The 20,861-nt window shown below is 41.9% G+C and overlaps 1 protein-coding gene across 1 annotated transcript in view; it reads left to right on the top strand.

The window, feature by feature from the left end:
• Positions 1 to 20,861, top strand: part of rnf220a (ring finger protein 220a) — a 470,498-nt gene that overhangs the window by 241,892 nt on the left and 207,745 nt on the right. The window contains exon 3 of the mRNA XM_080195392.1: positions 15,908 to 16,037. Coding sequence (XP_080051518.1) covers positions 15,908 to 16,037 — 130 coding nt within the window. The remainder of the gene's footprint in view (positions 1 to 15,907; positions 16,038 to 20,861) is intronic.

Raw genomic sequence — 20,861 nt, 5'->3', positions numbered from 1 at the left:
ATTAAGAAGCCTGGTGGGGGCCAGAGCATGGAGTGTTTCCCACTGTGGAGGCTGGTCAGAAAACAAAGCAAAAATTGCAGCCCCAACTTAATCACTTATGTAACCTGGTGTCTTGTGCCATATTCTGTGGCAGGGCAGGCCCGATGACGTATAATCTGTCATCCTATTCGGGCACCATATTGAAACTTTACCCAACACCATTGACCCCACTATTGAAGAAAGAAGGTGAACCTCCTGAAAATGAAGATAGATCTCCGGGAACACTCTGAGACTGGAAGATGGACTTCTTGATAAAAAAGATTGATCTCCAGGAACATTCTGAGGCAGGAAGATGGATCCCCTCCAGGACCCTGAATCTGGAAGGTTTACCTGCAGATGGATCCACCCCACCCTCTGCCCCACCCCCCCACCCCCTGCTCCACACACACACACACACACACACACACACACACACACACACAGTGCAGTGGTGGTCTAGGGTTGCATTTGGCTTCCATCTCAAATTCTGAAACCCCAGCCATTGTTCAGGTGGCATCTGCACACCACATTGTTCCACATGTGTTTTGCACTGGCGTGTTTTCCTGCTGATGTCACAGAGAATTGGGCATGGGGTGGTTTGGCCTTCACCTTGCCCCCATTAGCTGGAAGCGAATGAGGTTCGTGCTCATCTTGAGGGGGTTTCCTGATCTGTCGCGGCAGGCACCAAAAGAAGATCCTGCTGTAAATTCACGGCAGTGTAAAAACAATTTTTGGGTTACTTCAATTGCCCCATTCTCCTGATTAGCGAACTGTCCATCAGTGAGTACTTGCAACTCACAAAACAAATTTAAATATGAACTGACCATGAAAAAGTTTCAGGCCTCTTCCTTGTGTCATCAGGCAGGTGATGCAGTTCATTCACTCACTTGAACTGAAAACCAGCCTCGCCGTTTTAAAAACTCACCAACCACAGATTTGATTCTTGAGAACCTTGCTGAAACTTGGCTGTGGGACACTATCATACAAAGGCACAGACTTTTGGAGTGGCATTAATCTAGTTACTTTAAGATAAGAAAGAAATATTTCACACAGATACACTAAATGTTTGGTTGGTCGTATCTTTTGGTGTATTTTCATGACCCATGTCTTTGTAGGTATGTTTGGAAACAGTTCCAGTTGTTAAAACTTTCCTCTTTAATAAAATGTCAATCGATAAAAGTGAAAAACTGCAGGATGTTTCATTAGTCTCCATAGTGGTAGGTTTTATAGGCTTCAACTTAAAAGATGCAAAATGGAAGCTGCTGAGAACTGCAGCTTAGTGCTGCACTATGTGCAGACCCCAACTTCAAAGGATCTTGAAAGATAGTAGTCCTGATAACCAGGGCAGCCAAATCACCAGGTGTTTATTTTTATAAATTGGACATGGATGTGTATTTTAACCTAGTAATTGGAAGCTAAAAAATGAGGCACATTCACTTCTGGGCTTTGAGTATGTGTGAAGTAGTTTGATTCATTGTGTACGTGCATGTTTATACACACATACATCTATATACAAATACACATCCACACAAACACACATTTATACACAAATCTATGCACTTATCATTGTGATAATTGTATATGAATTTAAAAAAAAACTAATCAACACTCTCACTAGCACTTGATTGGCACGAGTGTTACATGCTACTTAGTAGGTCAAGCTTGAAGGTTATCTTGGTGAATATGGGAACGGACTTCTTCAGCATCTGAGGAGTTAGAACATAAGAACTAGGAACAGGAGTGGGCCGTCTGACCCCTTGAGCCTGCTCTGCCATTCAATATGATCATGGCTGATCTTTTTGTGGACTCACTCCATTTACTTGCCCGCTCGCCATAACTATTAATTCCTTTACTGTTCAAAAATTTATCTACCCTTATTCTTTAAAACATTCAACAAGGTTGCTTCAACTGCTTCACTAGGCAGGGAATTCCACAGATTCACAAAACCCTTTGTGTGAAGAAGTTCCTCCTCAACTCAGTCCTAAATCTGCTCCTCCTTACTTTGAGGCTTTGTCCCCTAGTTCTAGTTTCACCTACCACTAGAAACAACTTCCCTGCTTCTATCTTATCTATTCCCATCATAATCTTAAATGTTTCTATAAGATCCCCCCCTCATTCTTCTGAATTCCAATGCGTATCGCCCCAGTCTACACAATCTGTCCTCATCACCCAACCTTCTCAACTCTGGAATCAACCTCGTGAATCTTCTCTGCACCCCCTGCAGTGCCAGTATATCCTTTCTCGAGTAAGGAGACCAAAACTGTACACATTACTTCAGGTGTGGCCTCACCAGCACCTTGTACAGCTGCAACATAACCTCCATCCCTCTGGCAATGAAGGACAAAATTCCATTTGTCTTCTTAATTACCTGCTCCACCTGCAATCCAACTTTTTGTGATTCTTGCACAAGGACACCCAGGTCCTTCCGCACAGTAGCATGCTGCAATTTACCATTTAAATAATAGCTGTTTTTGCAGTTATTTCTGTCAAAGTGGATGACCTCACATTTTCCAACATTGTACTCCATCTACCAGACCCTTCTTGCCCAGTCATTTAAACTTTCTTCATCCCTCTGCACTTTCAAATGTCCTCTGCACACTTTGCTCTACCACTCATCTTAGTGTCATCTGCAAATTTTGACACACAAAATGGTGCTGAACAGTGTGCAATCCTCAGCAAACATCCCCATTTCTGATCTTATGATGGAGGCAAGGTCATTGATGAAGTAGCTGAAGACTACTCTCATTCACAAAATTTCTCTCCTTCACAAAAATTAAATATGGAACATAGTCCAACTGTGTACTGGACACACTACACTTAGAGCACTGTATTCAGTTTTGGCCATTGTGCTACAAAAGAAGACATAAATGCTTTGGAAAGGGAGCAGAAGAGGAACATTATTGATTCCAAGTATAAAGTAGAAAGCAATGAAGAAAGAGAAGATAAATTAAGCTTTGCATCTGGAGTGAAGATGAGTAAGGGAGAAAAATTATGAAAATATCTATTAAAATATTATATATAAAATAAACACCAATTATTACTTTGGAAAGCAAGTCAAGAAATAGGGCTAAAGGATGTACATTTAAATTAGTGAAAAATAAAATTAAAACAGATATCAAGAACAAATTATTTTCACAAATCATGCAAGTTGTAGAGCAGGGAAGAAGAGGCACAAATAGTGGAGTGGTTGGGATATTATTACAGGGGAATTAGGCTACCACAAGGATGAATTATGATGGGCTAAATGATCTTTTCTCATTGTTGACTCTTTAATTGTTTGGGGCTTTTTGAACTGTCTTCCTGGAATGGATCACTTCATAGTGGATTTATAATGTCCATATAATATTTGTGATTAAAACTGAGATATAAGAGAAAAATATAATAAATCAAAGCCAAGTACTCAAAGTCGATCCCTCTGCAAAAATAAAGCAGGGTGTGTGGGAGTCAATGTCCTGATGGATGAAATTATGCTAAGCTAGCAGAAATTGCATATGGTGATCTGCTAATCTGAATAAAGAGTCTGGTGGAATGAAAGGCGAGGACAAGGATGACCCTGTTGGTGTTCAAAGAAGAAAAATACAGATGACAGCAGGAAAATAGGTGGGTACAGTCAAAGATCTTATTGACCACTGTTGAGGAGAAATGTCAGTTGAGAAAAAGGAAGAAAGACATTGTAGAAGCTCTGGCCCAGAAGTGGTGTCATTGGAACAAATCTAATGGACCAAGAGAAACTGAGAGAAGAATAAATTTATTGTGGGTAGTTGTGGGAGAGATTTGTAATAGATATCTTTCCCATGCTGCAGATAAAGAGAATAATCTAGGAAGGAAAAGAGTCGGAGATTAGCTAAGAGAATGTGGATGAAAATTTGACTTGGTGGCATAGTGGTTAGCAGTGCTGCCTCACAGGACCGGGGACCCGGACTGAATTCCAGCCTCGGGTAACTGTCTGTGTGAAGTTTGCACATTCTCCCCGTGTCTGAGTGGTTTCCTCTGGGTGCTCCAGTTTCCTCCCACATACCAAAGATGTTCAAGTTAGGTTGCTTGGCCATGGTAAATTGCCCCTTAGTGTCAAGAGGGATTAGCAGGGTAAATAAATGGGTTTACAGGGATTGGACCTGGATAGGATTGTTACTGGTGCAGGCTTGATGGACCAAATGGCCTTTTTCTGCTCTGTAGGGATTCTATGATCATAGTTAATGAAATTGACAAGACCAGAGTGAAAGCAAGCAGCAGCACAAGCTTAGCACGAATGAAATGGAAGAAAAGTCGGAGATTGATGCTTGACTAGGGCTGGAACAAACTGTTCCTCAAGTTTTGCAAAATGACAGGCAAAGCTGCAATCCATGCAGATTCCTGTAATAGCTAACTGCACAAAAGGATAAGTTGAGAGAAAATTTTTAGAGTGTGGAACAAATTAAGCCAGAGGGTGATGATGGGTAAGTGGAGAGCTGAGACATTATTATTGGGAGGGATGTTCATGCAGTGGGACTGTATATCCATGATAAGAAGGGTATATTTGGGGTTGGAAACCCAAAGCGGTCAAAGTGGCAGAGGACATTGCAGCAGTCACAGCAGGTGAATGGAAACTACACAGAACGTGAAAAAATTGAGTCAAGAAAAGGGAAAATTAGATTAGTGAAACAGGAGTAAAACATCTTGTAAAAATGCATACTAATAAAAAATATACTTGAGGTGCAAATCAGTTGGGCAGTGATGTCATCCAACTGTCAATCTTGCCATTGAACTCGCCTCGGCTTATAATATTTTAAATTTTATTCAATCACAGGATGTGGGTGTCACTGGCAAGACCAACATTTATTGCTCATCCTTAATTTCCCTTGAGATACTGGTGGTGAGCTGTCTTCTTGAAGCGCTGCAGTTGTTGCGATGAAAGTACTGCACAATGGAATGAGTTTGGAATTTAACTCAATGATGATGCAGGAACAGTAATGTATTCCCTGGTCAGGAAGGTGTGTGACTTTGAGGGGAACTTGTAGGTGTTGTTGTTCTCATGCACTTGCTGCCCTTGTCCTTCATCAGTTTAGAAGATGCTGTTGAAGCAGCCTTGGACGGTTGCTGCAGTACATCTTGTATATAGTACACACTTGAGCATCCGTGATGGAGAGACTGAATGTGTGAGGTGGTGGATAGATTGCCAGTCAAATGTGTTGCCTTGCCCTGGTTGGTGTTGGGTGCCTTGAATTCTGTTGGAACATGCTTTATCCAAGCGGGGCAGAAGAGGGGAACGTGTGGGGTGAAGATGGAGGTCTATTCATTCATCAGATAAGAAGGGCTGTAAGTGGTAATCAGCAGGAAGTTTCCTTTTTCAATGTTTGACCTGATGCCATAACGGTTCATGGGGTTCAATGTTATGGATTCCCAGGGCCAATTCCTGTAGTGTTTACTATGGCATGGTATCACAGTAGTTAGCACTGCTTCCTCACAGCGCCAATGACCTGAGTTCAATTCCGACCTCAGGTAACTGTCTGTGTGGAGTTTGCACATTCTCTCGGTGTCTGCGCGGATTTCATCCGCATATTGTGGTTTCCTCCCACAATCCTTAGATGTTTGGTTAGGTTGATTGGCCATGCTAAATTATCTCTTAGCGTCAGGAGGATTAGCAGGATAAATATGTGGGATTATGGGGATTTGGCCTGGGCGGGACTGTTGTCGGTGCAGGCTCAGTGGGCTGAATAGCCTCCTTCTGCACTGTAGGGATTCTATAATTCACTGTGCCATCAGCTCTGGTGGGGGGGCTGTCATATCGCTGGGGTAGGACATGAAAGAGTCTGGAACACTGGCTGAAAGATTAGATACTGTGAATATAACTATGTTAGGCTGTTGCTCACTAGTCTATGGGGCAACTTTCCAATTTTGGCACAGATCCGCATATATGGAATGAAGGTCAGCTGTGGTTATACTGAATATAGATCAGACTCAAAGGGCTGAATATCTTATTCGTGCTCTAATTTTTAATGTTTTAACGTTGGTGAGAAGGACTTTCTGGAATGACCAAGCTGGGTGTCCAGTGCTTCAGTTGAATACAGGTGGTCCATCTTGTTTTATTCTTATTATTTTTCATGACAATTTGATACAGTTGTATGGCTTGCTCGCGTATTTCAAGTAGTTAAGTGTCAACCAAACTATTATGGGTTTTGGATACATACATATATATTCTTAAAAATTAATTCATGGAACATGGGTGTCACTGGCTGGCCAGCATTTGCTGGCCAGCATTTTTTGCCCATTCCTAGTTGCCCGAGGTCACTTGAGAGACAACCACATTGCTGTGGTTCTGGAGTTACACGTAGGCCAGACTAGGGTAAGGACAGCAGATTCCCTTCCCTTAGAAGGATATTAGTGAACCTTCAACAATGACTTCATGGTCATCAGTAGATTCTTAATTCCAGATTTTTTTTTTTGAATTCAAATTCCACCAGCTTCCCTAGCAGGATTCGAACCCAGGTCCCCAGAACATTAGCTGAGTTTCTGGATTAATAATTTAGCGATAACACCATTAAACCGTTGCCTCCCCTATATATAGGACCAAATCGGATGGTAGGTTTCCTTCCTTAAAGGACATATGTGAAACTGATAGGTTTTTACAGCAATGGTCACTATTACTGATACTAGCTTTCCATTCCAGATTTATTTAATTAACTGAATTTAAATACTCAACTGCCATGGTAGGATTTGACTTTGTGTTTCCTGGATCATTAGTCCAGGCTTCTAGATTGTCAGTCCAGAAACAAGCGCTATGCCACCATTTTTGTTTTATAATCCAACCCTACTTATTTAATTTATAAACATTGAACTTGACTTTCCACATACAAAATACATTGCGCTGACTCTTTATAATTATAGTTTTTGGTTAAAAGTAGCATTTTAGTTTGATGGCCTTGTACCTCTAAAATGGTGTCTTTGCAATCAGGTCATTTTTTTTTCAGAGCAGAATATGTCACAATATCAAAACTCTGTATTTATTTTAGCATCCTGAAGGCCAGGTTTCAAACTTATCTGTAAAATTACAGCATTAAAAAAAATCCATGTCTGAACATTGCAATTGCTGTTAGTCTTTTAAAGAAACTCAATTTAAGCCATTACTTTGAGGTGCTGGCTTGTCTTCTCCTTTCTCCATCTGATTTGCTCAGTAACAATTGCACTGACCAATTCCATTAGCCAGAGCTGTGCAATTCATTGTATACTACTGTCCTCAACATACCAGAAAAATTCTGTTGCGTGTGTGTGGTGGGGGAGGGAAGGAAAGAAGAGAGAAAAAGTGAGAGAATAGTTAACTATACTGCTGTCCACCGAGGGATTGTTGGATCCCTATGGAATGATCATCAATCACTTTACTAAATATTAATGAGGAATAGTGCCTTGCCTATAATTTGCTAGATCTCTTGAAAATCCACAGTCCATTGGAACAGAATGTTGTCCTTTCAGTCTTACGAAATGAATATACAAGTTAGAGTTCAGAATGGGGACGAGGAGGCGGGGGGGTTGGCCTTTGAAAATTAAATGATCTTTCACATGGTTATTTGTTAGTTGCAGATGCTGCACAATGAGATGTGATGGATTAATTAAATGTTCAGAAATAGATTTAACCCTTTAAGAGGCTGGAGACTCAGAGAGGATAACTGGATGTCTCCAGGGTGAAGGCCCAAGAGTCTCCTGCCCTCTTTTTCTCTCCTTTCCCAGTGTTAGCAGACAAAGGAGAATGGGATTTTCCAAACGCTGGTTTACTTGCGGCACAAATCTAGCAGACGTCATGGCCAGCTAATCAGTGTTGTGGATATGCCGGCGTTGGACTGGGGTGAACACTGTAAAAAGTCTGACAACACCAGGTTTAAGTCCAACCGATTTATTTGATAGTAAACTCACTACCTTTCGAGGTTACCCTCTTCATCAGGTGAAACAGATGAAGTCACCTGACGAAGAGGGTAACCTCGAAAGCTTGTGAGTTTACTATCAAATAAATCGGTTGGACTTAAACCTGGTGTTGTCAGACTTTTTACCCAGCTAATCAATGCCATTTATCATGAGGCAACTCAATTGGTTTGTAGTTATTGGTACAAAAAAAAGTGAACTATAGTATCAACAACCACATGCAAAAGGCATAAAACGTTCCACTCGTTTTTTCAAAATCCCTGTAACTACTTTTAGACTGAGAAGACAATCTAAGGCCTGAGGGGTCATGGTTCACCTTGCAAATTATGGTAGCAGAAATTTGGTAGGTGGAGGGGAAGGAATTGCTAAATTAGAAAAGTAATGGTGAAGGCCACTTTTCATTGTAAAGATATTTTTCATAAGTGTCAAAGAGGAAGCTTCATGCTACTCACCCATAAGAAGTGTGACCATATTAACAGATGAACACTGTTCTAAATGTTGGATCCAAGTTAATATCCATTGGCCCTGCCACTAAGCACAGCTCTGATCAAAATCAAGTTGGACAAATGTTTGTTTGGACTTGTGTAAGAGTAACAAATTGTCTGGTGGTGACTATGATCCACACAGATATGGGCTGCCCAAGCCATGCAAAAATGATGCCCCATTATGCCTTATCTTCCATATGATTGGTTCTGCACAACATGAATTCACCAAATGGTTGAGACAAGTTGCCACAATCAGTTCCGAACAAATTTTCCACAGAAATAATAAATTTTCCACATAAACAGGAGCTGCACAGTGGTAGCTTATTCACTAATGTAATGCTTGAGGAAGCTATAGGCATTTGCACCATATCTTTATAACACAGCAATCTAGTAGCACCACCATTGTCTGAATCTGTATTAATTGCAACTTATGCACTTGCATTCAGTTTTAACAACACCATGTATCCCTAATAGATGCTGTTGTTGTGAGATCTCCTCTAGGCCAAAGCTGTAATCAGTATCTTTGTCAGTTTCCCAGAGTAAATATGTCTTCGATGGACTAACCCCTAACCTCCTAACCCTTGATTATTTCTGATATGTTTGCAATATTTGAAACTGCAACTGCATGAAAATATTTTCTTACACACCTTAATGTGCTCCACCCTGTGCTCATATCCATCTTTGAAATGGGGAAGTCAAATGAGCTCCCTTTCCTTGATGTGCTGATTAAGAAATCTATCAATGGTTCTCTGCTAATGTTTACCTCAAGCCCACTTTCACTGGTCAATATGCACGTTGGGCTTCCTGTGCTATAAGATTGACCTTATTGGTAACCTCAATAGGGCGTGAGCCATTTACTCACCTTGCAAGCTTGATGCTGGAATAGGGTACACCTAAGCCATTCTGCATGATGATGGTTACCCTGATTGGATTGTTGCTTCCTGCACGTCATACTAACTCGAAAATGGGTCTAAGGTTGCAACTTTCAGACACAAGTGCCCAATCTACACCAGAATACCTTGGAAATTTTGAGCCATAGATGAAGCGCTGGCATCTTGAGGGGAATTGCTTGATAGAGCAGACGCAGCACGGTTTCGTTAAGGGGAAGTCGTGTCTGACAAATTTATTGGAGTTTTATGAGGATGTGTCTAGGGCGGTGGATAGAGGAGAGCCGGTGGATGTGGTCTTTCTTGATTTTCAGAAGGCGTTTGACAAGGTACCTCACAAGAGGTTATTGCAGAAGGTAAGGGGGCATGGAGTTGGGGGTAGGGTGTTAGCGTGGATAGAGGATTGGTTGTCAAATAGGAGGCAGAGAGTGGGGGTTAATGGGTGCTATTCAGATTGGCAGTTGGTGACTAGTGGAGTGCCCCAGGGGTTGGTGCTGGGGCCTCAGTTATTTTCCATTTATATAGATGATCTGGTGGAGGGAACCGAGTGTATGGTGTCGAAATTTGCTGATGACACCAAGATTGGTGGAACGGCAAATTGCGTGGAGGGTGTGGAGAGTCTGCAGAAGGATCTAGATAGGCTGGGCGAATGGGCCAGGAAATGGCAAATGGAATTTAATGTTGGCAAGTGTGAGGTGGTCCACTTTGGTAGGAATAATGGTAGGAAGGACTATTACTTACGGGGCGAAAAACTGCAGCAGGCGACGGTACAGAGGGACCTCAGGGTCCTTGTGCATGAGTCACAAAAACCCAGCCTGCAGGTGCAGCAGGTGGTCAGGAAGGCAAATGGGATGCTGGCCTTCATAGCGAGGGGGATTGAATATAAAAGTAGGGAGGTCTTGCTGCGGCTGTATAGGGCATTGGTGAGGCCGCAGCTGGAGTACTGTGTGCAGTTTTGGTCACCGCACTTACACAAGGATATTTTGGCCTTGGAGGGAGTGCAGAGGAGGTTTACTAGGCTGATACCGGAGTTGAGGGGGTTGAGCTATGAGGAGAGGCTGAATAAACTAGGCTTGTACTCGTTAGAGTTTAGAAGAATGAGGGGAGATCTCATTGAGACGTATAAGATGATGAATGGGATGGATAGGATAGAGGTGGAGAGGCTCTTCCCGGTCAGAAAGGACAGTAGGACTAGGGGGCACAGCCTCAAGATAAAGGGGGGGGGGGCGGTTTAGAATGGAGTTGAGGAAGAACTTCTTCACTCAAAGGGTGGTGAATCTCTGGAATTCTCTGCCCGTTGAGGTGGTGGAGGCTGCCTCGCTAAATATTTTTAAGACGCGGGTTGATGGGTTTTTGATAAGCGAGGGGATTAAGGGTTGTGGGGAGAGGGCGGGAATGTGGATCTGAGACACGACAGATCAGCCATGATCTTATTGAATGGCGGGGCAGGCTCGAAGGGCTGGATGGCCTACTCCTGCTCCTATTTCTTATGTTCTTATGTTCTTATGTTATGTAAGCTAGCTGGTTCACACTGCTACTATCTAAAGATATTCTCCATCAATAGAATGTTGCTGTCAAACCAAAAATACTTCCTGCCGCCTATCACACAAATGAGTAATGTGATATATGAATTTCAATGCCTGTGTGATGCCAGGTATGTAGGCCATTCGTCCAAATGACTGGGAATCATATCAATCAGCACATCCTTTTGACTGTTTGCAACAGGCAAAGTACCGACATACTCAACCAGAACAGATGTGCAACATTCTTTGAGATTCTGCAACTGGGCAATACTTGCTGAACAATTCTGATTATGCAAAGAATTATGCTGACAATCAATTTAAGATTATCAGTTAGGTTTGTAGTGTGGCACATTTCCTTGGGCTAGAAGCATGGGATTGAGGGTGATTTAGCGGTTTGGATCAGGAATTGGCTAGCTGATAGAAGACAGAGGGTGGTGGTTGATGAGAAATATTCAACCTGGAGTTCAGTCACTAGTGGTGTACCGCAGGGATCTGTTTTGAGGCCACTGCTGTTTGTCATTTTTATAAATGACCTAGATGAGGGTGTAGAAGGATGGGTTAGTAAATTTGTGGATGACACTAAAGTCAGAGGAATTGTAGACAGTGAGGATGGATGTTACAGTTTGCAGAGGGACATAGGTAAGCTGCAGAGCTGGGCTGAGAGGTGGCAAATGGAGTTTAATGCGGAAAAGTGTGAGGTGATTCACTTTGGTAAGAGAACAGGATTACAGAATGTAGGGCTAATGCAAGGACTCTTGGCAGTGTCGACGAGCAGAGAGATCTCGGTGTACATGTGCATAGATCCCTGAAAGCTGGCACCCAGGTTGATAAGGTTGTTAAGAAGGCATACGGTGTGTTAGCTTTTATTGGTAGAGGGATTGAATTTCGGAGCCATGAGGTCATGTTGCAACTGTACAAAATTTGGGTGCGGCCACACTTGGAGTATTGCGTACAGTTCTGTCGCCGCATTATAAGAAAGATGTGGAAGCATTGGAAAGGGTGCAGAAGAGGTTTACCAGGATGTTGCCTGGTATGGTGGGAAGGTCTTATGAGGAAAGGCTGAGGGACTTGAGGTTGTTTTCGTTAGAGAGAAGAAGGTTAAGAGGTGACCTAATTGAGGCATACAAGATGATCAGAGATTACATAGGGTGGACAGTGAGAGCCTTTTTCCTCGGATGGTGATGGCTAACACAAGGGGACTTAGCTTTAAATTGAGGGGTGATAATTATAGGGCGGATGTCAGAGGTAGGTTCTTTACTCAGAGGGTAGTAAGGGCATGGAATGCCCTGCCTGCAGCAGTTGTGGACTCGCCAACTTTAAGGGCATTCAAATGGTCATTGGATAGGCATTTGGATAACACTGGAATAATTTAGGTTAGAGGGTCATTAGATTGGTTCCACTAGTCGGCACAACATCTAGGGCTGAAGGGCCTGTACTGCGCTGTAATGTTCTATGTTCTATGTCCTATGTTCTAGAAGCTACATTACTTCTTGGACTGAAGAAGCAGGTGCACACATTGTGCCTTTTTCAACTAAACAAAAGCTTGGGAGACAGCCATTCCCTGGTTCGTTCTCGGCAAGGCTTTGATCCATCAGAGTTGACCTGCCTGGTTTGAATTTAATCAGAAGCTTGGCAGTTGACTGTTCCCTGGGGTATTCTCCATGGCAACCTCTCTGCCAATTAGAGTCCACTTGTGAACCAATTACACTCTCTTCTCATGCAGTATAAATTGTTGATCTCTTTTGAGATTTGGAACGGAATCTTCTGTTCTGAAGTCTAAGTTCTGTTGCGGGAGCGGAAGTTGGAGTGTTTTCTGATGGGAGGGATGCCTCCCAATCACCCACCCACCCCCCGCCCCGAGGCATGATTTCTGGCACTGGAAGTGACTCACTATTGGCCAGCAGCGGGATCTTCCAGTCCTGCCAATGTCTATGGCATTTTGCATGACTTGTCAATACTGCCATCAGGGAACCCACAACAGAGATTTGCCTTTGGCAGGTCCAATGGATCTTGCTGGTGGGAAGGGTGGAGGATCCTGCCCATCGTGTTGGATCAACTACTCTGAAGTGATAGAAATAGATTGGAATAAAGCCCAGTTTAGATAAATTCAAGTCCCAGTGAATCTTTCAAAGGCATCACTAAAGTAATGGACCTGGAAAAACAATCTCGAGTGAATTGAATTCAAGTTTAATTTGAATAAAGTTTAAATTAAGCTGAACACTGATCCAAACTGATAAAAATATTAATTCTTAATATTAATATTTTTGTCCCAGTTTGTTGCAAAATGTTTTAACTCATCTTTAAGTAACTAGGTTTTCCTGTTATCTTTGTGACTTGTCCTACAACATCCTCATTTCCCACCACACATCCCTCTTCCCGCTTGCCATTGACTAAGATGTCAAGCAAGCAACCTCTCCCTAGACCTGACAACACTATTCTTGCTATTGTACTTTTCGTTGTCTCAGTGGCTGATTGTTTCTCCTTCCCTCTTTCCTATGGGAAGCATCTGGCTTCTGTTCGATGCCTTGACTCGGACACAATGGCCAGGATCAGGAACTCACAAGGTGGAAAATCTCAGAAATGAATCTGTACTCCTGTTTATCATATTGAACACTGCCCCAGCTGCCTTCCTCTCGTACATTTCTGATTAAGTTCCTATTAATCACTCAACCGACCAAAGATTGTATGGTGAAGCACTATCTGACTGATCGGAGCAATAAGATTTTAGCTCAAAATTTATCTCTGGAAGGTCAGAGATTTTTGTTTCACTTTATTTGCGTATCCTAGTAATTAGGAGAAATCTTTTGTCAATAAACACCAATGTTCAGCCAAGCTGCTGTGAATATAAACGCTTGCCATGTGTTCAGTAGGTGTCAGGATGCTTAGCTTGTTAATTGCTGACCTATTAATAAATGAGTCTTTAATACAGTACAACTAGAGGCAGGGGATGAGGCCAAGGGTGGAGACAGCTGTTTACGTGACATCTGTTTGTGCTGGTGCATGGCTGTAACAGGATTTCCCTGTTGGAAACGTGCGTGTTTTTTTTTGGGAAACAGTCGCAGTAATTTGTATTGTTTGTGGAAGGTCTGGTGACAAAAATAGAAGCAAAAGTAATTTCTGGCTCAGGTCTGCCTTCAGCTCTCTCCAGTCATCTTTTTTAAATGAGAGGAAGTCGTTTCCGACTGTAAATATTGCCAGTTATTTTTATAAGAGCAAATTCATTGCTATTGTCTGCAAACTCCTCAGTATATCTTATCAGAGATGGCAAAAGAAAGTGATAGAATCGTGTTCACACTTTTCCCTCCCCTCTCTCAATAAAATATGAATGGATTGAGGGCTGCGGGATTCCTATTCCTCTGCCCCTTTAATTGTGAGCTCTATCTATAATTGAGACGGCTTATGTCTGACGCTGGATAGCTGGTGACTCGTTAGACAACGAGAACTGAATGGAAAGTTCAATTATCAAAGTTTGGGAGCTATCAGCATCAAACCTTTGAGAGTTCACTGGCTGGGCAGCAGCGATACGTTTATTAAAATGAGACAGTCAACTTGGATTCAAACCTCTTTGTAGTCTGACACTTTATTTTCTTTCCCCATGGTGTCAGCTCATCTATTAAGTATCCTCCTTCAGAACAATTAAGCTTCTGGATGTCCCCGTGTCATGCTATCCTGTGCTGATCGGAAGCACTCCTATTGCTAGTGGTGCTGTGCTCTTCCTTCTTTCTCTGATTCTCACTTCCTTTGCTTGATCCACCACCTAAATAAACAGTAGCCTTGTCAACTCTACATGCCTATCACAGTTAGCAAGGTAGGATATCCAGCTTGCATAGCAGAGGCTCCAGTTAAGATCCCCGTGCATCATTCAAATTCAGTTGCACCACTGAAGAAAGATGAGTTGTATAGAAGAGTCTGAATTCATAGCCCAAAATTTTACCGGCAGACGCACCCCGGAATCCGGGCGGGCGCGGCTCCTCTGTTGGCCTGAGGCGGGATCTTACGAACCTTGGGTGGGTGAGGCGGGTAGTGTCAATTGGAATGGAAATATAGCCTTGTCATTAGGTAAAAGGACACTGCCAATTTATTTTGCAAATCGATTGCCCCTTTCCTCAATCCAAGTGCTTGGCTGAGTCCAGGAGCTTCCAATATATTTAGGGATTATTGCATGTTATTACTCAAGTGATCCTGAACATACTTCAGCTTGTCTGTTTGTTGAAATGTTAAGTGTGATTCACCCAAATTGCCTCTAAGTGCCCACGCTGGTGGAAAAACCGGAATGTTTCCCACTGGCACTGGCAGCGGCTGTGAGATGGCATTTACCTAATTTAACCATTTAAATTTATGCAGAGTGTGAAACACCCCAGCCAAGCCAGCTGCTCAGAGATCTGAGGGTGCCTTATGTTCATTAAGAGACCACCCCTCCTTCCCCTATCCCCAGAACAGAAATGAACGACCCCTCCCTCCCCCGTTGACCGGGGGGATACCCTAATTCCTCAGCAAAAGAGCATCCTTCTCCCGCCACTGAAATAAGAGGGCACCGCCCCCCCCCAAACCACTCAGACGTGAGGGTGGCCAGACCACCACTGCCCCCCCCACCCCAGTTCCCCACAGCCCTCCTTCAGACCCTTCTTCCCCATTATTCCTAACCACAATGTTAATATAAAGAAGGATCTGGGAGCACTAAGCTAGTTTGAAGTTACTGGCAGCTGCTTGTTGTCACAGGTGTAGGCAACTTCAAAAGCAGCTAAGTGCTTTCCGTTCCCCTTTTGTGTAATCATTTGTAGTTAGGAACAATGGGGAGGCAGGGGTGGTACTTCAGGTGCAGTTGACTGTAACTGGCAATTTAGCATGACCAGTCCATCTAACCTGCACAGTTTTGAATTGTAGGAGGAAACCGGAGCATCCAAAGGAAACCCACACTGATACTTTTAAAATATTAGAATAATGGTCCATTCAGTTCACAAGCAAGAAGAAGCATGACAAGTAAATTTGTATGGTAAACATAGCTTAGCTTAGTTTTGTTTTAAAAAGGGGGAGGAGGGACTCATCTAGTGATTTTTTTATTGTGGCATATTTGTAATAATTTTTGTGTTATTATTCTAACCAGGTAAGAAGAAAGCCACTCTGTATGATACTCAAGCCCCAATATGCCCCATCTGTCAGGTACTGCTCCGTCCAAGTGAACTGCAAGATCATATGGAACAGGAACTGGAAAAACTCACTCAGAGCAACACTTGGTATGACATCTTTTAACTTTTTACTGGTGTCAGGGACACAACATTGAAGAAACTACACATACACACAGGGAATAAAAAAATTATAGTGAACTATCATGGAAGCAGACAAGCCGATAAGATTTACACACAGATTATCTGTGTTGTCACTGGTGATGGAGTGCACATGCACCCGGTCACTCAGGCTATGTTGGGATTGAAATGAACATCTATTACAGATGAGTTAAAGACTTGGCTTCGATGTGCTCCTTTCAGTGCCATTTATTGCCTACATTTTTTTGGTTCAGTCGTTTTTTTTGTACTTTCTTACTGACCTGTTTGGGTTGAATAAAATTTACAGGATAGAATGAAAATGTTCCACCATTTTCATTTTGCATGCTGTAACATATAGAACACAAGCCACTTATCTGCATGAAATAGCTGCCTACTTACAAATTTGTTAATGGCCAGTTTTAGTGTTTTAACTACTTGATTTGGTGTAGAGAACAGAGTGACATAAAATGATATATTTGCTGCTTAGCTGGAGAACTGGCTGCCAATTCTGAATAGGCACCAATGGCAGAGTTGTGCAGAGTTGTTTTCAGAGGTTACTTGTGTTTACATTCCATTGACAGTCTGAGAAAATAGTTTTTAAATTGATCAACAAATTGTGTTTGCTAGGGACATAAATTGTGAAAACCTAGACATCCAACTGGCTGGCTTAAATTCACGTAGGCAATGAAACTGTCCAACCAAACATGCCTCTATTGCCAGGGCAATCTGGTACAAGATATAAATTTTATTTATTACATATCTATTAAAAAGACAGCTGTATTGAATCAGAACATACCAATATCTTTTATTGTGTTATATAGGAATTAATCCTGCAGTTAGCCCATGGCTTCTTAACTCAAACCAGTAGCTAAAAAATGGGTTCTGACCAGCACCCTGTTTGGCCCAAACTTCAGTTGTTATGCTCTGGAGGGAGTTTTGTGTATATGCTTGCACAAAGTCTGCCACTCAGCAGTTAAAGTTTAAATGTTTGGAGACCGTGCTTGAATTGACTAAGCATTTAAATTAATGTCGAGTTGGTTTAAAGAGTGCTCAGAAGGTCCAAGGGAACCCCCTGGGCATTTTTAAACCTGATTTGACATCTTGCTGTATTTACATTCCTTTTGGTACCAAACTGAAACAGTTTGAGATTATCTCCTCCAGAACGTTACACAGCACCTCTTTCAGGCCTTGACCCAGATCTATATTGTAACTTTAGTGTCAATCCAAAGTGGGACGGCTTTTTTTCAAAATAGCAACGATTATAAATGTCTTTTTTTAAAAAAAAACAAGTTAAGACTGTTATTTTAATGGTTGTTTTTATAAAACAGTAGTTTAATCTTAGGAACAATTCCTGTGAGAAAATATCTGCTTATTTCTGATTAACATCATTTTAATGAAACTAGTCAATTCCTCAACTAAAGCTGCTTTTTGGGATTCTTTTTAGAAGTTGTGACCTGAGATTGTTTTAGCTGTTGTATCCTAGACTGGTCTCACACATTAATCCCAACTTCCCATATATAAAATGAAAGAAAATAGAATTACAATTTATACAGCACCTTTCCATTCTCTGGACATCCTAGAACTTTTCACGGTCTTTTTCGCAAATATGGCAGCCAACGTATGTTCAGCAAGGTTTTCTCAATGCCTTTATCCATATTAATAATAAAGAGTATGAAGAACATCCTAACATCAATCTGTGCAGGATCCCACTAGTAATCAGTGTGCACACATAACTGCTATCATTAATAATAATCTTCTGTCAATAAAAATTCAACTAATCCTTTATCTAACCCATCATCTGCCTGCCACTCCCATTGAACTCTGTTTTCTCAGTAGTCTATCTTGTGGCATGTTGCATAGGTCTATGGAAAATCAAAGTAAATAACATCAAGCCTGGGCTACCTATATCAACTTCCAAATAACTGCCTCAAAATATTCAACCAGGTTGGTAGGACATGACTTCTTTTGGTTTGAGAAGCCTTGTTGAGTGTTCAATTACCCCAACTCTATCCCGTGCACATGGAGCAATTCTTATGATCCCTTGTAGAAACTTGCCAATAGCCAAAATCAAGCAACCAATGGATCAAATCAAAGCTGCAATCATTCCATAACCAGCCATGAATGGTGGTGGATAATGAAGCAACTAACAGGAGAAGGAACATCCCCATCCTCAATAATGGCAGACTCAGCATGAGTGCAAAAGATAAGGCTGAATCATTTGCACCAACTTCCAGCCAGAAGTGCCAAGTGGAAAGTCTATCTCGGCCTGTTCTGGGAGCCCCCCCACCACAGAAACCAGCCTTCAGCTTATTCAATTCATCCCACATCATATCAAGAAACAGCTGAGTGGATACACTAACATCCAGGATAACAACATCCTGGCTGCAGTGCTGAAGACTTTTGCTCCAGAACTCCAGCCAAACCATTCCAATACAGCTACAATTCTGGCATCAACCTGACAAATTAGGTAATTTCCCTGGCATTAAAAAGGCAAGACAAATCAAACCTGTCCACTTAGCACCCCTTCAGTCTACTCGCAACCATCAGAGAAATGATGTAAGGTGACGTCTACAGTGCTATCAGTTAGTATATGCTGCTCAACAGTGTTCAGTTTATTCCTGCAATGACCAATTGACTCCAAATAACATTAAACAGCCTCAGCCTGAACATGAACAGAAATGTTGAATTTCAAAGATGCATAAAAATGACCGTCCTTGACATCAAGACAACATTGGACTGAATGTGGCATCAAGAAGCCCTCACAAAATTAAAGTCGGTGGAAGTCAAGAGGAAAACACACCACTGGTTGGAGTCATACCTAACACAAAGGAAGATGGTTGTAGTTATTGGAGGCCAGCCATCCTCACCCAAGGACATCACTGCAGAAATTCCTCAGGTTAGTGTCCTAGCCCAACCATCTTTAGCTATTTCATGAATGATCTTTCCTCCATCATAAGGTCAGGAATGTGGATGTTCTTTAGTGAATGCACAGTATTCACTTCCATCCACAATTTTTTAGGTGATGAAACAGTCCATGTCTGCATGCACCAAGACCTAGACAAATGTTTAGACTTAAATTGAGAGGTGGCAAGTAACATTGACACCACACAAGTATCAGGCAATGATGACCATCTACAGCTAAAGTCTAATCACCTTTTCTTGACATTCAATGTTGTTACTGTTACCCCATTTTTAACATTCTTATGGTTATCATTGACCAGAAACTTAACTAGACCAACCACATAAAAACTGTGGCTTGGTATTGGTATTCTGCAGCAAGTGACTCACCTCCTGACTGTCCAAAGACTTTTCACTATCAACGAGGCACTTGTCAACAGTGTGATGGAATATTCTCCATTTAATGAGTGCAACTCCAACAACACTCAAGAAGTTGAGTGCCATCCAAGTCTAAGCATCCCATTCACCATAATAAGTGTCCACTCCTTTCATTACCAGCACTCTGTGACAGTAATGTGCATCATCTACAGGATGTACTGCAGCAACCCACCAAAGTTCTTTCAACAACCTTCAACATCTACTGCCTAGAAGAACAAAGATAGCATGAATATGGAAGTGCCATCATCTGCAAGTTCTCTTCCAACCCACAAAATTAGAAATATATTGCTGTTCCCTCACTATTACTGGATCAAAATGCTTCCCTGACAGTAGTGATTCGAGAAGGTGGCTCATCATCTCCTGTCAAGGGCAATTTAGGGATGGACAGTAAATGCTGGCCTTGTCAGGAACACCCATTTCACATGAACAAATAGTTTTTTAAAAAAGTTTTTGGATTCTATAATTTTCTAGCTCTAAACTGAATATTGACACCACGAAGGTTTTTTTCCAGTCCATGGCAAAAATTCCATCCCCTAGCGACCTGTTAAATAGCTGAGTAAGGTGCTTATTGACCACCTCGCTCCATTTATTTAAGCACCCTCAATTGGATATTATTAGAGTCTGCAGCTCAATCTGTTTTGCAACCCTTTTTTCTATTCCGGGCTATATCCACATCCATGTTGACCCTTACAACCTTTAAACCAAGTTTAATTGGTAACCGAACATTTACCTATTGGAATGAAGACTGATACAGACTACCCATTTGAAACTTCTGCTGCATTGTGCAAGTATGCCTGAATCTGCAGCGAAGAAGTCTTTAATGGCCATCTGACATCGAGCACAGTGGATTTTTTGACACTTTGGGAGAATGAATGTAGACCAGACTGATGGGATGAAAGTCTCCTTTCTTTGCCAGCTGCAAATGAAAAAGGGTTGGAAAGTCCTAACCTGTAGCACAACATCAGTTCATAACTCAGCACTAATTTGCACTTAATCATCATTTTCATTCAGAGAGGCCAAAAGGATGGCTACTTAGGGAAATAGAAATATTCATATCAGTGCAATGGTCAAAGTGCTGAGAGAGCGCATTGTTGGTGCAGAACAGGCAGAACTTTATTCAGCATCTAACTTGACATCGGAGCCTTTGATGTTGATTGATATTACAATTCCACAGTACATTAGGTTACGTTATATTACAGAACATGTACATTACATTATATTTAAGCTTGTGCACAGTACATTATGTTACAGTGCATGTTCATTACTTTTTATTACTGTACTTATCCAATATGATACTATGCATTACACAGTGAAGTGAAAAGTCTCATGAATATAATGATCCCAAATATGCGTAGCCAAATTGGCGGACGCCTGCCGAAGGTTTGGCAGGAATATGACAGACGGCTGCAAACTGCATTACTGCCAGGATTAGACCCCAATGGGTTTTCTAGGCCTATG

The sequence above is a fragment of the Carcharhinus amblyrhynchos genome, chromosome 9, assembly GCF_965287045.1.
Source record: "Carcharhinus amblyrhynchos chromosome 9, sCarAmb.v2.hapA, whole genome shotgun sequence".
Taxonomy (NCBI): domain Eukaryota; kingdom Metazoa; phylum Chordata; class Chondrichthyes; order Carcharhiniformes; family Carcharhinidae; genus Carcharhinus; species Carcharhinus amblyrhynchos.
Note: the sequence above shows the minus strand (reverse complement) of the source record. Positions and strands in the feature narration are given on the sequence as shown.